Source organism: Panulirus ornatus, chromosome 25, assembly GCF_036320965.1.
Source record: "Panulirus ornatus isolate Po-2019 chromosome 25, ASM3632096v1, whole genome shotgun sequence".
Lineage (NCBI taxonomy): Eukaryota > Metazoa > Arthropoda > Malacostraca > Decapoda > Palinuridae > Panulirus > Panulirus ornatus.
The window spans coordinates 4,597,579-4,615,678 of record NC_092248.1 but is presented as its reverse complement, the minus strand read 5'-3'; the positions used below and the strand labels follow the sequence as shown (position 1 = coordinate 4,615,678).

The window sequence follows — 18,100 nt, the reverse complement described above, 5'->3', positions numbered from 1 at the left end:
TTAAGCCTCTGTGTCGTACATTGTGCTCCTTCTTAACCATTCACCTATCGGCTGTTGAGCCAGAAGGAGCGATGGATGGGGATGAGGCTGCTTTACTGTTTGATTATTTCAGATAGATTTGGAATTCAGGTATTCCGGCAGATATCTCGTCATGGGTTATTAGGTCTCCAATTACCTGTCCTTCCTATGGAACAACATCTCTTCCATATACTTTGGTGAATCTTCACACATCCCTTCCTGACCATCTCCACACCGTATGGTAGGGGGGACTTCATAGGAATATGTAGGGACATTAGTTCTGTAATGTACTTGGTTGTCAGGGCGTGAGACGCCAGGCACACCAGAAGGAATAACCTGGTAGTACTGAGTAAAGTGACAGTCTTCTCTTGTTCCAGAGAGTCCGTTGGATTCAGGCCCCCTGAGCGGCTCCTTAGGCGACCTGCTGGTGCTGGTTGAGAGACATCTAGCTGCTCAGAACCTAGCCAACAACAACAATAACAACAATAGCCCCAACAACAATAATCTTGTCTCCAGTAACAACAACATCCGGGTTAGTAGTAGTCACAACAACAGCACCAGCAGCAGCAACAACAACCCCCGGGGCACGGTTAGACCTCAGCAGCAGCAGCAGCAGCAGCAGTTCAACCCGGCTAACCAAGCCCTCTGGTTGCAGGGCACTAAGAGCCTCCCTCACGCCTCCCGCCTGGCCCGCTCCCAGACCAGCCTCCTTCACTCGGAGCATCACCCTATCGCCCGCTCCCAGACCAGCCTCTTTCACCAGGACCATCGCCCTATCGCCCGCTCCCAGACCAGCCTATTTCACCAAGATCATCGCCCTATCGCCCGCTCCCAGACTAGCCTATTTCACCAGGACCATCGCCCTATCGCCCGCTCCCAGACCAGCCTATTTCACCAGGATCATCGCCCTATCGCCCGCTCCCAGACCAGCCTATTTCACCAGGACCATCGCCCTATCGCCCGCTCCCAGACCAGCCTCTTGCACCCAGACCACATCCCCCTGACCCGCTCCCAGACCAGCCTCTTCCAACCCAAACACCTCTCGCTGGGGCGCTCTTCCTCACGCTCCCAGGGAGACCTGCTGACGGTGGGTCATGCCTCGCACCCCGTGCGACGCAAGTGGACCACTTTACGAGGTCTGGCGGCCATAGGACGCGCCCTTTCCGCTTCTTCTCTGTCTCTGCGGCCCAAGCGCCGGGCACCGCTGACGGCGGTTACGGTAGACTTAGGTCAGCTCGAGGTAGCCAGGGGTTGCCCTCACCATCAGAACACGCTGCCTGCTGTGGCCTCGTCCCACCGAGGAACCTGGTCCCGAAAATTGCGCCTTCCAGAGGTGCGGCTGGGTCAAGTGTACGCCACTCTGCGCGGACGTCGCAGCCGCGCCGTCAGCTGTGACTCGTCGCTCGTCTCGAGCACAAAACTCCCGAATTTCGACAGGAATCCTCACCGAGTACGTTGTACCAGGTATGTAAAATTATGGCCCTTACCCATATCATATAATCATTGCATCTGGTTCACCTCTGGTCCTTTTCTCTCAAGGGATTTTGATGGTTTATCTTCTTTTGTCGTGGACCTTGACGTATCCAAAGCAGTGGGCAGGTTGTGGCATAAATCTGGCTTTTTGAGCCTCCTTCCTTTGGCTTGTCTGCTCTTCTCTGTATTCTGATCTGAGGCTGTATGTGTAGTGGAAGAGATCAGAAGTACCGGCGCGGTAAGAGTCGTAAATGATGTGTCAGTTGTGAACTGGAAACGAAATATTTTGTAAAGTCTGTTCTTAACTATACCCAAGGAGTTGCTCTCAACACGTCGACCTGGTAGAACAATCCACATGTTAACAGTCACGTTGAAGGTCTTCTCATTCGTCTCATTCGAAGTGCAGCGTTTATCCACGAGTTTGTCTTCAGTATTGAGAGTGATATCAAACAAACCCAGCGTTAAGTTGCGTTTTCAGTACGAGATGATAAAACCCTTTGACACTTTTGAATACACGTATTAAGTTAGCCCTTCACCTGTGGTCTATGCTAAGCAAATTTGAGTCGTCTAGTGACAAGATTTGCTTCTCAGTCCGAATCATCGTGATAGCCCGCCGATGCACTGTAGGGTGAGCCAGACTGAACTTGCTATTGATGACGGAGACGCACCAGTGAACTGTAAACATTGAGGATTAGATTCGTAGACTTATGTTTGATGCCTTATCTCTGACTCCTAGAATTCTATTTTTATTACATTGCTTCCCGGAACTGAATACCCCACATCATCAGAAAGCATTACACACACACACACACACACACACACACACACACACACACACACATGCTTTTCCTCCTCGTTATATTACACGAGAATAACTGGCATGGCTTCTTATTCGTATAACCAGTACGTGAGAGTGTGCGATTACTGGTATTAGAATTTATTTGCCACCTGTGAACCCAGCCTAGCGATGTATCTAGCCGGATCTGCAGCTGTAGCTGTTCAAAGGGGGATTTTTCCACTTACAGTGCGTATGGTGACTGTAGTTCTTTTTCAGCCGGTCTATGCTTTCCGTCCACGGGCCTCCAGTTCACTTCAAAGTGGGCGCAAGTCAGGACTGCCTTTTCAAGATATGCTCGTGTCTGTTTACCAAACAGCTGTATCATTATTATTTTTTTTTTCCGTACATATTCGCCGTTTCCAGCGTTAGCGAGTTAGCGTCAAGAACAGAGGACTGAGCGTGAGAGTGAAAACCCTCACTTGGCTCCCTTCTCTCTTCCTTCTTTCGGAAAAGCAAAAAACTGGAGGGGAGGATTTCCAGCCTCTCGCTCCCTCCCCTTCTAGTCGCCTTTTACGACACGCAGGGAATACGTGGGAAGTATTCTTTCTCTCCTGTCCCCAGGGATCATTATACACGTATATGATCACCATATTACTGGACTAAGGCCAAATAAAGCGATTTTCATTATATTAACATAAATGTTCACATAATCTAGCTATCTTCTCCAAGTACACACTGCTTAGTATCTGCTCTAAGGCATTTTTTTTCTGTTGATTTATCCTTTATGAATGCACGACCGCTCTGTGTGTTCAGAGTTGGAGATATACTGAAATATTTTGCTTTGAGGTAAAGAATATAGACCGTCTACGACAGAAGCAGAGGGAAATTGATAATAACCAAACCAGTAACTGATATTTAGTGATTTATTTACTCAACCTTGATTCAGTATCAGTTACATCTTTTCTTGATACCATCGGCATATAGCAGTAATTGACAGTTTCAATGCTGTCTTCATGTCATCGCCATAGAAAATGAATCGAGGGTAATGATGAAAAGATAGGTATCCCCTAGAAAAATAGAACCCTATCGTTTTCTGTCACGTACTTACATTAGAGAGTTTTTAAGAGGGGGTAACTATGACATAATGATTATCGTTTTCAAATGTTGAGTAATATATTTTCTTGTTGAAGTAACGAAGGAATGACTGAAGAAAGAAGGTCCAAAACGCAAATTTCAATATTTGTTAGAGCGACTGATCGTAGAAAAATGATTTAATGCCGTCGATGAAAAATCTTTTGACACATACTAGGTAAAAAAGATAATAATTCAGACCACATACACTCTCACTATAGGTATAGCTATTACTACCTCCGAACTACCCGTGGCTTCACATGCTGGTCTGATTGTGAAGCTGTGGCTTACAGTTTAGTCAAAAGAGGTCAATAGATGTTTTCCTGCATATATATTTTCGTGTTTGATAAAAAATGAGCCACTCAACTACACTCGAGTCTCATGTTCTTTGATCTTCGTGTCTTATGGTAAGAATTTGTTAAAGATAACACCAAGGAAGCAGAGAATTCCCAAACATGGAGAAGAAATGTTGGACGTTGGGGCTATTGATCACATGGCCCGTTTAGATGGTGATGGGTCGTAGAATAATCTCAAGTAACAATTGAATAACCTCGTTTAACGTATTATGATCCACAGTCAGTGCTGCTGTTATTGAAGAGACAGTGTTAAGTGAGCCCACGGAAGACAATGTGAAATACTTGAAAAAAATAGACTTTGTGAAGTACTTGGAAAACATAGACTTCTGCTGGTGTTGATATTAAATGGAGGAGTTGAGACTGAGGACATAGGGAGACGAACTCCGGGTTTAGATATTCAGTAGGTCTATTGGACAGTCAGTAGTGCCTGCCAAATTAATAACGTCATATAAGCATTCAGTGCTATGTATAGCGATTTAGTGCGAAAAGAAATTTAGCGATAGCCTCTGAGAATCGATTAGGTTGGGTTAGGTTAGGTTGTTAGGTTTAGCTTGGTTAGGTTAGGTTAGGTTTAACTTGGTTACATTGGAATAAAACTTCCTTTGGTGTATCGGTTAGCATTCTTGACCGTGACTCATTCACGGGCCGCCCAGGTTCGTGCGCACAGGCTCGAATCCTGGTTGCGGCAGTCGGTCCACAGTCAACCCAGCTGTTCATCCATCCGTAGGGGTGTTAGTTGATAATATGGGTACCTCATCCGCCCATTCCATCTCGGCTAACATTAAAAAAAACTAAATCGAACCTAACCTTACCTAATTTAGAAGAACGGCATACTAAATATGTCTAAGGTAATGTGTATATCGGAGTAGTTGATGATCACGAGTTCAGAAATTGGGAGATTAGATTATTCTAACAACAGAAAACGGGCATGAATGGTAGTGAGGCTGGCTGGAGCGTAGGCGGGTCCACCGGTCCCAGTCCTGGCAGTCACCAGTGCCGTTCCGTCCGGCTTAGGTGGAGCAGTGTCCTACGCGCTCCCACCAAGCTTCCCCCTTGTGTGTGTGTGTGTGTGTGCGTGTACAAACCCGATTCTCTCTTCCATAATCGTATTACCGAACTGATTTACATAATATTTACCTTCGTAAGCATTTCCCCCCCCTAATTCTGAAGCGGCTTCAGTATTATATATATATATATCTTGTGAGATAAGGATTTGAAGATAAAAAAAAAAAGATAAGGACATTTCGCTCTTCATGAAATGGACTCTCTGAAATGGCTGTCATTACATTTGTTTGATCTCTCGTGTTTGTAGTACTGGACCTAAGTTCAAAAGCAGTGAAGGCTCAACAATGAGGGACTATTGTTCAAACTGTCTGCACAAAGGTGAACAGATGTTAATCCATGGGGGGGTAATTGGGATGGGGGTAATGGCTGAAGCGTTGAGGTGATGGGGACGGGGTTGCAGTGGGTGATGAGGTGACTCAAAGGGTGATGGGTGATTTAGGGTAAATGGATGATGAGGTAATGGTTGTTAAGATGAAGTGATCGACGTCGTACGCTACGCTTGTTCGCAGGTATGCACGCGCCCTGCGTCAGAAGGAGAGAAGTTGGGGGACAATTTTTTTGTTTCTTCTCTCCGTAGCAAGTCCTTAGCTGAGTGCCATTTATGGATAAGATTAGTGAGTGTTGTACATTGCTGGCTTCTCTGGGCACATCTTTGGTGCTCTCCCCAGTTATTTTTCTCTGGCAGTCACCCCAGATACTGTTCTGTAGCACCGTTCCCTGATATTGTCCGCTGGTACAGTCCCCAGATAGTGTCCCTTGACACCCTTACCAGGTATTGTTCTCTGATACCTGCCCCAGATATTGTTCTCTGGCACCCCTCCCCCAGATATTGTCCTCTGGCACCCCTCCCCCAGATATTGTCCTCTGACATCCTCCCCATGTATTATTCTCTGGCACCCTCCCTAGATATTTTCCTCAGGCACCCTCCCCAGATATTGTTCTCTGGCACCCTCCCCAGATATTGTTCTCTAGCACCCTCCCCAGAGATTATACCATAGCATCTCCCCCAGAGATTATACCATGGCACCCTTCCCTGTCTCCGTCCACCAGCACCTTTGCTTCCCCTGGCACAGCGTGTGACACCACGCCCTTGCACTGTCACTCGACACCCTACCCTGTCACCCACCCTGGATGACTCTCTATATGACATCTCCCGACACTCTGACACCATTGCATGACTCCCTCCCCTTGGCACCATTACATGACACCCTCCCCTTGGCACCATTACATGACACTCTCCCCTTGGCACCATTCCTTGACATCATCTTTTGATACAGGTCTACAGTATCCCCTGGCACCTTTAATCAGTCTTCTTGACACAATTCATGACACGTGAGTGCTCATGGAAGAGGGTGGGGTGTAATGGAAGATGTCTTGTAAGGGTGTCATATGAAGGTGCCACAGGGAGGTTTTCAGGTTAGGGGGTACCGCCAGGGAGAGTTTCAGGTCAGGGTTGCTGAGGATGGGTTTTGTTTCCCTCACCGGTTTTGTCTCTCTCTCTCTCTCTCTCTCTCTCTCTCTCTCTCTCTCTCTCTCTCTCTCTCTCTCTCTCTCTCTCTCCCTTAGGCAGCCACACACACACACACACCCACCTGTTGCTTCGCTTGGGGAGGGGAAGGCGTGGGGGGAGGCCGAGCCCCATGGAGGAGTGTGGGGGTAGAATAAGTTATGGTTTGAGAGAGTGAGAGGAGAGGTGTACAGGGAGAAGAAAGGGGACTTGGGAGAGTGAGGAGAAACAGCGTTGGCGGGAGAGTGAAGAGGGTCTAGGAGAATAAGGGTCAGAGAGAGAGAGAGAGAGAGAGAGAGAGAGAGAGAGAGAGAGAGAGAGAGAGAAGGCCCCCCTCCATCCTCTTGTCACTTTCCCTCCACACCAGCTTAGTGTGCGTCTCAGTCTGCCACATACCCGCCGTGGTACCCATGTGTGTGTGTGTGTGTGTGTGTGTGTGTGTGTGTCCGTCTGCCACTGTAGTCTCATGCGTATATACACACGTCATGATGACCGAGGCTCTGTGCCTCACTATCTACCTTGACAGTCGTGTGATAGATGTATCCTGGATGATCCGGGTCGGTGTCATGTCATCATCATCACCACCCCTTCCTCAGCCTGTGGTCTGGAGGTTCCCTGACTCATATTCTCTCTGAAGATTTTCTACTCTCGTGTCACTGCTGACGCGCATGACAGTCGCTGCTCCCGTGGCGATGAGGAGGCACGCCCTCCGTTGGAGATGTCAGGGACTGGACATGATGGTTCAAAAGGACCATCACTTTGACTAGGGTCGCTAATAACCTATCGTATGGTTGATTAAGTGCAGACGAAGGAGTCCCCGATCTGGTCCAAGTATAGGGTCGCTGATAACCCGTCATATGGTTGATTAAGTGCTGACGAAGGAGTACCCGATCTCGTCCAAGTATAGGGTCGCTGATAACCCGTCATATGGTTGATTAAGTGCTGACGAAGGAGTCCCCGATCTGGTCCAAGTATAGGGTCGCTGATAACCCGTCGTATGGTTGATTAAGTGCTGACGAAGGAGTCCCCGATCTCGTCCAAGTACACACCAACGGCTGGGCTTAATGCTCTGTGCGACACGAGTGCGTGTATGATATACCCTCGCCGTATCACATCTATCCCCGGGAGTTTTTGGGATTGCCATTGTTCCACCTTATCTTGTCTCGCCTCACCGGAGATACAGGGCCAGTTATCACGAGTGATTCTTCGTGGCCCCAAAGACTGACTGGCAATACTCCTATTTCCTCTCCGTGTCTGAGGTTTCCCCTCTGTTGCGGTCGCGAGCATCGACTGGATCGTTTTACTACTCTGGGGATTCATTTGTTATTGTGATGTGTTTTTTTTTTTTCCTTCATAGTTTTCTCTCGGGAAAAGAAAGCTGGAGGAGTTTATCGTATCCCTGTTCCTGATTGGAGAGCAGCGTTGAAGCTGCAGGGGTCCCATAAATGGGGTCCCAGGGTGGTATAGTTAACGGAATTATATATATATATATATATATATATATATATATATATATATATATATATATATATATATATATATATTACTTTTCTGTCCCAGGTGTCTCATCTGTGGGATTCCATCAGCTTTAAGATCCCGTGTTCACCGGACGGAACCACAAGTCGGAAAGTTTGGTGATGTGTGTGTGTCATTGTGGGGGTGAACGTAGGCCAACTGAACAACAAGTGTTGAGTGTGGAAGTTGCCGCCCTGGGCATAACGGGTCTCGAGATATGTTGACGCAGTGTAATGCTGGAGAGATGGATGGTGTCTAGAACGCAGATGGAAAAAAAGAAAAAGTATAACTGTTACATTCCTGGGGAGTGTTGTTTCAGATGTGATCTGGTGGGGGCTGTGTTTAAGTCAGGGCTGAGAGGAGCGGTTGTTCGTCGCTTGTCAGTACAATTTTTGTGTGCATATGTGTTTTGTTGTTGTGTCATTGGAGGATGTGGGATCCGTGAGTGTAGGTTGTTGAAGTATGAAGGGTTGGTAGTTGGGTATGCAGTAGTGTGGACGGGAAGGGTTTCGTGCTGTGGCAAAAAAGTTTAGTGCCAAGGTTATACAGATGAGATTGCTCTGGGATATATATATATATATATATATATATATATATATATATATATATATATATATATATATATATAGATAGATAGATAGATAGATAGATAGATAGATAGATAGATAGATAGATACCATAGAAAGTAGTTAAACAAGAATAAAGGTATGTAGAGAAACAAGTGTTAGAATATGTCATGGGAATGGCGAGTGAGAATCATCATGTTATATCACTAACATACGACCATCATAATACATCTGAGTGTAGCCTCAGAATAGCACGGGGTCTGAGCCCACCTTATCATCGGCTGATAAGGGGAACAGCGTTAGGGTAGCCAGTGTCATGGTCGTATGGCTCCCAGGATTATTGATATGGATGTAATTTATTAACTGATGATAATAATGATGATAATAATAGTAATTATTAAGATTATGATGGTAGTAGTAGTAGTAGTAATGATACTAATGATGTTGATAATAATAATAATAATGATAATAATAATAATAATAATAATGATAATAATAATAATAATAATAGTAATAATAATAGTAATAATGATAATGACAATAATAATGATAATAATATAATATCATAATGATAATGCTAAGGATAATGATAGTAATGATAATTATTGTAGTAACCAGACCATACTAATTATAATCGAAATAATGTTAGTGATTATAAAGGTCATAATAGTTATGCTAAAGGCATTGGTAAAATTGAAATTGACAATCCTCTTAAGCAAGCACCAATGTTCTTAGATGATGTCTTTACAAAAGCGCTCATGTTCTTAAGCGAGCACCAATGTTCCTAAAAAATTAGCAGCAATGCTCTTCAGCCAGCACCAGTAGTCTTAAGCAAGCTTCAATGCTCTTAAAAAAGGGGCAACAGTGCTCTTCAGCAAGCACCTGTAGTCTTAAGCAAGCTTCAATGCTCTTAAAAAAGGGGCAACAGTGCTCTTCAGCAAGCACCTGTAGTCTTAAGCAAGCTTCAATGCTCTTAAAAAAGGGGCAACAGTGCTCTTCAGCAAGCACCTGTAGTCTTAAGCAAGCTTCATTGCTCTTAAAGAAAGGTAACAGTGCTTTTCAGCAAGCACCAGTGGTCTTAAGCAAGCTTCACTGCTCTTAAAGAAAGGCAACAGTGCTTTTCAGCCAGCACCAGTGGTCTTAAGCAAGCTTCAGTGCTCCTAAAAAAAGGCAACAGTGCTTTTCAGCAAGCACTGGTGTTTATAAGAAAGCACCAGTATTTTTACTTGTATCATTTATTTCGACCCTGATGAAGAACAGACTTCATGAGCGACTACGGTAACATGGTATAGTGCTGGCCCACTTACACAGTAAATATTAAACGACTTATGAATAGACTTGATAAATGTGTGTGTGTGTGTGTGTGTGTGTGTGTGTGTGTGTGTGTGTGTGTGTGTGTGTGTGTGTGTGTATTTGCAAAGCTTGATTTGAACAAAGCCAGCAACAACGGAAAAAATAGTTCTTGAAAAGTCTGAATTTTTAAAGATTTTTTCTTTGACAGCTTTGGAGGAAAATGGTAGCTATATGAACCGCAAATTATTTTTATAGAGAAACTGGGTAAACGAGACTTATTGTTAATGATAATGCTGACTGGTGAATGAAATAATAGACGAAATGAAGAGATGAATAAGGAAATGTGAAGTGAAAACTTGTATGACTGTGAGGAAGAATCAACGAGAATATTATATCAAAATAATTGGGACAACAACCGTGTCGTTGGTAGGATCGCCAGGTTCGACGATAGTGGAACCCTTACTTACGACAGTAGAACCCCATAGCAACGTTAGTGGTACCTCCACTTACGAAAGGAACGCCCCACTAACGCCATCAAGAACCCTTTATCTACGTCCATAGAAGCAGTTTATGCATCAGTACAGCAACGTCACCATTTCGCAGAGCCACATCAGCGTCGGCAGAGTCGCCCAGTCTTCACAAACCGACTCGCGACACCAGCTGAACATCTGAGCTTTCCATTGGAATCACACTCCGGACGGCAGCAGAACCACGGATGTCCAGAGAACTAATCCATCGTCATTAGACTCGCGGAAGTCCGTAGAACCACGACTTTGCCAGAAGAACCATCGCCCTTCTCCAGAACTACTACTCCGTCAGTCAATCCACTGCCTTTGATGTCAGTAGAACCACACTGGCGCTACCAGAACTTACTCAGATGTGAATAGAACTGCCAACTGCTGCTAACATCACTCGGACGACACTGACATCAGTGGAATTCGTCCACTGCTGGTAGAAGCAGCACTCGCGACGTCACGGCAAGATGTTCTATGTGGACCTCGTAGAAGGGGTGGAGGAGGAGGAGGACGACGAGGAGGAGGCTACTTTGGAGGACGACCTCACGCCATCCCCTCCGGATCTCCAGAGGTAAGTTAACCAGTAATGTGAAGGAGTGAAAGAGAAGTAATGCGTGTGATTGGGAGGCATACAAGAGAACGCGCTGTGAACTCAAGAGAAATGCATGACAACGAGAAGTGCGTGGTGGACTTCGATAATAATTTACTTAAGCTGGGTTATTTATCCTCATTCCTTTCATACGCTAAAGTCATTTAGGCATGTAGTCTGCTCCAGTTATCGAGTGGTGCGCTTTCAGTCTTACTGTACAGAAGTCAACCAGTCATATGGCACCTCCCAGTCGTGCAGCGTACGATCATTCAGTCATACGTTATGCCCCAGTCATACGCTATGTCCCAGTCGTGAGGTACACAAGTCCTCCAGTCATATGGTACGCCACAAGCATCGTCACACAGTACACCCGGGTAACCAGCACCTTTTCTTTGGCGAGTTTTTGTCTCGCGACACATTGAGCCATGAGGCCAACCTCCGTGGCCACCACGAACCGTTTGACTCCCTGAACTTAGCCCCTGACCTTTGACCTCAGGAGCAAAATACGGATGAGTCTGCTGACGGCATTGAATATAGAGTTACGTTACGTAACGGAGAAAGAGAGACACACACGCATACACGCGACCAAACGTGGGTAAGAATGAGAGGAAACGAACAGACGGAGCGGATGGGGTAGAGATATGACGGCGAGGGAGAGGCCAACACAGAGGAAACGAAGGTGAGTTACAGTAGTCGAGACGCGGGAGAGGAGAGACCGTGCGAGCATACGGTGAGACATTGGTGAGAGCGAGACTGCACGGGCATGGCGAGACGCTAGGGGTGAGGCGAGAGTGTAGTGTACGGGCATGGAGAGACATTTGGATGAGGGAAGACGATACGGCCATGGTGAGACACTTGGAGAGGAGAGACTGTATGAGCATGTCACACTGGGGTGAGGGGAGACTGTACGGGCGTAACGAGACACTGGGGTGAGGGGAGACTGTACGGGCGGGATGAGACACTGGGGTGAGGGGAGACTGTACGGGCGTGACGAGACACTGGAGTGAGGAGAGACTGTAGGAATATGTTAAAGTTAGAGAAACTTTAGAATGATGAAGACCTAGTGGAAAACGACCTCTTAACTACTCTCGCGACGACCTTCATGAAGGGAAACCACCCCATAACACTTATAACGACCCTCTGACAAGGGTAATCACTCCCATGACACGAACGACCCCAAACGCAAAGGTAACTACCCCATGAGACGAACGACCCTCCCTCCCACCACACACACACACACACACACACACACACATGCAAGGTTAGTTACTCTTGTGACACGGTCGACTCACAGGGCGAGGGTAACCCACCCTGTGTTACAGGCGACCCCAGTGACGAAATAGATCCTCCCGCCGTGCTCACCACGAACCCTACTTGAACCTAACCACCTGTGGGTGATACGTGACGCCAATCATGTACTTTACTATCCCAGTGGGCGGAAACATGACGTCACCTGCGGTAAGCCACGTTGGTCGGAGGGACATAGCCTCGTCAGGGGATTAAGGCACCGTTCCCTATATGGCTAAGGTTGTTTCGCATCCTTGATGTGGGAATAGGCGTTCCATCTGGGAGTCTGGCCCAAGTCCCTCTCCATCACGGGGGGGTCAGTGTGAGTCAAGGAAACTACAGACGCCTCTGAGGTTGACTGTGGGTTTACTGTCGTTCCTCAACTGCATTATTATGCAGTCTTCCATCTGGTAACCTTGTCAGGGACGATCAGGTCTCCAATCATCTTCCTTTCCATACATTATTCCCTCGTCGTGGACCATCAGGTCTTCTGTTTCCTGCCCATCTTCGACACCGTCCTTTAGCAGGTTCTCTCATCATGGACCATCAGGTCTCCTTGTTATCCGACCATCAGGTCTTCTGTTTCCTGCCCATCTTCGACACTGTCCTTTAGCAGGTTCTCTCATCATGGACCATCAGGTCTCCTTGTTATCTGTCCTTCTCCTACACACTGTCCTGTAGCATGTACCCCTCGTCGTGGACCATCAGGTCTTCTGTTTCCTGCCCATCTTCGACACCGTCCTTTAGCAGGTTCTCTCATCATGGACCATCAGGTCTCCTTGTTATCTGTCCTTCTCAAACACACTGTCCTGTAGCATGTACCCCTCTCATGGACCATCAGGTCTTCTGTTTCCTGCTCATCTTCGACACTGTCCTTTAAAAGCAGGTTCTCTCATCATGGACCATTAGGACTCCTTGTTATCTGTCCTTCTCCTACACACTGTCCTGCAGCAGGTACCCCTCTCATGGACACATCAGTTCTTGTTAACTGTCCTTCCCATACACTATCCTCCAATGGATAACTTTATCACGAACCACCAGGTCTCTTTGTTATCTTTCCCTTCCCATACACGCATGAACTGTCATTTATTTAATTTTGTCGATTAATTTATTATAATTCTAAACATTTAGAAGCTTCTGAGAGCTACAAGAGGTTTGATTATATTCTGAGGAAATGTATAGAGTTTCGGGAGCTGTAGTGTTATTACTCTCCTTAATTAGCGCTAGCAAAAAGCTATTTGTAAATTGTGGCGTTGATGTAATTACATAAAGAATTTTAACTTCTTTTCTACAAGGTTTGAAGATAGAGTTGGTGATATTGATTTGATTTGGAATTTTATTTTGGTAGCTGGGGAAAGAATTGAGAAAATTTTAGAAAAAAGACATCGAAAATCTGGCTGAAAAGTCATGTAAGTCTCTCCTGGACAAGGCTGAATATGGCTGGAAAATGTCTGGAAATTGTTGACAATAGTTGAAAAGGGTTGGCTATTGCCGGGACGGGTGTTCGAATCCTGGAAAATCTGGTAATTACTGGAAAAGGTTAAGTGTGGAGAAAAAAGTTAAATCCAGAGCGGTAGGGTACAAATTTTGCTCAGAATATATATATTATATATATATATATATATATATATATATATATATATATATATATATATATATATATATATATATATATATATATATATATTTATATTGGAAAAGGTTTGTTAATTGCTTACAACATACTTGAAATGGCTGAAGAAATTAACATATGGCTGCACATGTTCCAGCACCATTGCATATAGCCGAGTACACTGAAAAAGGTCAAATATGGCGATTGAATGCTATAGGCGGATGCACAAAAGAACAACAACATGCTGGAAAGGTTAAATATGGCTGGGAAAGAAAGGTCAGGTATACCTGCTGATCATGAAGCATGACTAGGAAAGGTTGCGTGTGCTTGGAAAAGGTCGAATATGTTGGCTGAGGCCAGGCATTGCTGGGGCAAAAGTAAATGCCTGATGGAAATTTTTTAGGTATGGTTGGGTGAAGGTCACACACACAACTGGGTTACAGGTCATGCCAGTTTGGATCTGGATGAAGGTCAAAGTCCAGTCGGGGGAAAAACAAGAAAGAAAGAAAGAAATACCGGGAAATGAAGTACCTGCTTAGTAAAAAGAAGGTCGCTGGAAGATCTGGGAGTGGAGAATGTCAGCGTGGAAGCTGGAGAGAGGTACCTTCCATATCAAGTCGACCCCGGAGCTCGTCTTCGTTTTCTTTGGGTCCTCTTGACGAAGCTGTGTTTCCTGATGGGGACGAGAATGCTAGTGGGCCTCCTGCTCACCACCTTCCTTGGCGACATGGACCCGTGGTCTTGCACGACCCGGGCCTCATGGTTTTAACGGTCTTGGACGACTGTGGTCCGATGGTTTATCTCATCTTGGACGACCCCCCCAGGCCCCCCGAGGTTTACCACCACCTTGGAAGACGTGGTACCACGTCTCAAGGAGATGAAGTCCAACACTGGCTCCTGTGTTTGTAGTAGGGCACATTACCTCAACCACTGCCGGCTGAGGAGGCCCATGCCATCCTCCCACCAACCTCACTGACCTTACCACCTTCCTAAGCTTTCAGTGAACCACACTTCGAGCGAGTACTTTATCTCGCTCGATGAAAGCCACCGTCTTTAGGTCGGGGTTCGATCCCTGGGGGTGCCACCACAAGGCCACAGCTGCCACGAGCAGACGCAGACACAAGAGGATGTTGTGTGCGAGAGAAAAGTTAGGTGACCACGGTGTTTACTTGCTTTTGGAAACTGTACCCTCAGTGACGGCCTAGTGTTTCTCTCTCTCTCTCTCTCTCTCTCTCTCTCTCTCTCTCTCTCTCTCTCTCTCTCCCCCGAACCATCTTCTTCCGCGCCAGCGCCTGTCCTCTAGCCAGATGCTATCTGCGGACACTCTCGCTGGCACTTCAACCCATCAAGTCCCTCAGCATCAAGGAACACCACTGATCGATCCGACTATTCTTATTCTTACCCGCGCCGGACACAGAGCCCTCCACCGTGAGGAAGCTAGGGGGAGGGAGGGAGGGAGGGAGGGAGGGAGGGATGGAGGGGGGAGGGGTGGTTTGGAGGAGGAGTGGGGGGTGTTGTTATTATCAGGTAGTTAAGCGTTTCTTCTACGAAGGAATTTGAAGTACTTCCGATATGGTCATTGCAGACAGGAGGAGACGGAGGCTCCAATGTAGACAGGAGTTAGACGGGGGGGTCAGATAGCACATAGAACACTGGATTCTGTAACATTATGAAACTGGGGACATGAAGCACAGCGAAATGAAGGACACAGAAAACGAAACGGAATGAAAAGTGGACGTACAAAAGATAAATTGAGATATAAGTGTCGAACTGGTGTGAACGAAGCGATCGGAAATGGTACGAAACGTCCCGAAATTCTGTGTACGATGCAAATAACTGAACTAACCGTTGTTACGAAGCGTTACAACCTACATAGAGCGTAGTAACGCAACTTTACGAAACAGTGAAACTCTGTGACACATTATGAAGCGTTGTAGGTTGACAAATACCTCACGAAACGAAAAGAACAGTATGAAAGAATAATCAAAATGCTTCGAAACAGTACAGAAAATTCCATGACTTGAAGAACAACTTGTGTGAGGAGCATTATACGGTACAGGGGAACTGTACCATCGCCATCAAAGACACCAGGACGGTACGAAACGGTACGGAACAGAGGGCGAAGCGGTACAGAACGGTGCGGAAGAGTACGAAGCAATTAAACTAATCAAATCACTCGAAAACTGTGGCTCCGAAAATCTCAAACTACCTCATAAGGGAAAAGATGTTTTCTCTCTCTCTCTCTCTCTCTCCCTCTGTCTTTTTACGCCAGACATATAAATTTCGTCTCATAAATGATCTAATTTAGGACTTCCATCACTTTTATTATTGTTATTTACTTTTTATCTCTGGGGGGAGAAAAAAACTGGAGTGATCGTCACGTCGAGACTCGTCTGGCAAAGTTTCGATTTTTGTGAGGAAATAATTGAGATGACTTATCTCCACCTCATGTCCAGGCGTACGCGTGAGGGACGGACGCATGAGGAGAAAGGGAGGAGGCTGGAGCGGGAGGAGGGAGGGAGGGAGAAGAAAGTAGGAAGAGAGAGAGAGAGAGAGAGAGAGAGAGAGAGAGAGAGAGAGAGAGAGATTAGCATCATGATCGAGATTCGTTTGGGGAGAGGACTTTGCTTGCCCGGCGCTCGCCCTCACTTATCATGCATGGGGACCGCATCTTGTGATGGAGGGAGTGGGTTATACGTCCTTCCCTTTTTCTCCACATCCACCAACAGTGCTGGAGACAGGAGGTAACCTTGGGGGAACGTCTTCCCCATCCACTCCAGCTAGTCACTCTGGGGGGAAGGGGGGGTGGGGGGTGGACGGTTAGTATATACCTTTGGGGGGAAGGTGGTGGGGGGACACCTTCCGTTCCCCCCCAATCCCCCAGCCAATAGCAAGTGCTCAGAAGTGTGACCGACGCTCTTCGCAATGTTACCCAAAGCTTGTCCCTCTCCGTCGCCCGTTGTGGCCAGAACTGACGCCTACGGTTAGCCCTACGTGTCGTATCTTCCGTTCGATCGCAGCGACGCGTCGTACCGTGCTAATGCGCCGGATGGTATATGTATCTCGACCCGACGTGTGATGATTAGCGTGTTATTTCATCTTGATTTCCTCAGCTGTGTGAGCATGACCCGTGGGCATCTCGCCACTTAGCTCCTTCATCAGAAAACGGAACACCCCTTTATCATGGACAGGTCCGGGTGTATTTGTGGTTCAGTGTGTGGTAATTACTCGTTTGGACAATGAGGGGAAAGAGTTGTACACTCTTGGGGGAGAGAGAGTTCGACACTCGTGAGGGGTCGAGTTTTACACTCGTGGGGGAGAGAGTTCGACACTCGTGGGGGGGCGAGTTCTAAAGTCGAAGGGGCCCCCATCTCTTGACCTTTTCTCCTCCTGTATTATATCTTTTTAACCTTAGGCATGCTGTTCACATTTACAGTTTCGACATTCAGTTATCCCATTCACCCCTCACTCTTATACTGTAAGAAGTACTGGGATATATCTTTTCTAACAAGTTTCTTGCTAAAACTTTGTGTTGTGGCTTCTGGTTGTTCTGGCCCTCTGCCTCTCAAAAAACTGTCCACTGTTGTTATCATCATCATCATCATCCTGGTTTAACAACATAATGGTTGTGACCAGGTCACTCCTAACTCCTCTTCCTACTTCTGTGGTTGACACATTTAAGGCTTCTAGGCTTTTCCCTTTTACTCGTCTCTCATTATTCTGGTACCGCCTTTGTTGTGTGTGTGTGTGTGTGTGTGTGTGTGTGATTACAATGTGATTAATATTTGCGTATTCGGGGGGAGTATTACACTCGTGTTCCCCGTCTCTTAACCTTATATAGTATATAGTATATGGACACACACACACACACACCAGCCTAAGCCAAGTACCCATACATCGAGCCGTCCCTGAGCGGAGGATGAGCACCTGGGTTGGATGCAATGCTGAGCCGAAAAAGAAGGGATGGCCGCGAACCAGGGGGGTTCATGGTTCATCTAGAGACTTTCTGACCATTACCAAGGGGTTCGTGGCTCGAAAGTCAGGCTGAGATGGTTTGAATTTGAGGACAGATGTGATTGTGTAGACTGTTTAGGGATGCATTTGGCTATGCACAGGGATGTAGGAATAGGTTGCTAGTACTGGAGTTTGACCTGAGGTTGTTGGTCTAGTGGATGTAAACCAGTAAGTGGTCGGTGGACGTGAGCTACGCTGGTGATTGGTGGACCTAAGCTACGCAGGTGATTGGTGGACGTAAGGTAGGCAGGTGATTGGTGGACCTAAGCTACGCAGGTGATTGGTGGACGCAAGCTAGGCAGGTGATTGGTTGATGTATGCTGGGCAGGTGATTGGTAGATGTAAGCTTTCCATTGGGTTGGTCCAGTTCAGCAGCTGTGC

General features: G+C 46.5%; 1 protein-coding gene across 1 annotated transcript in view; it reads left to right on the top strand.

Moving 5' to 3' along the window:
- The window catches only part of LOC139757182 (uncharacterized), an 857,301-nt gene that overhangs the window by 4,245 nt on the left and 834,956 nt on the right, over nucleotides 1-18,100 (top strand). Inside the window, exon 3 of the mRNA XM_071677314.1 lies at nucleotides 396-1,482. Coding sequence (XP_071533415.1) covers nucleotides 396-1,482 — 1,087 coding nt within the window. The remainder of the gene's footprint in view (nucleotides 1-395; nucleotides 1,483-18,100) is intronic.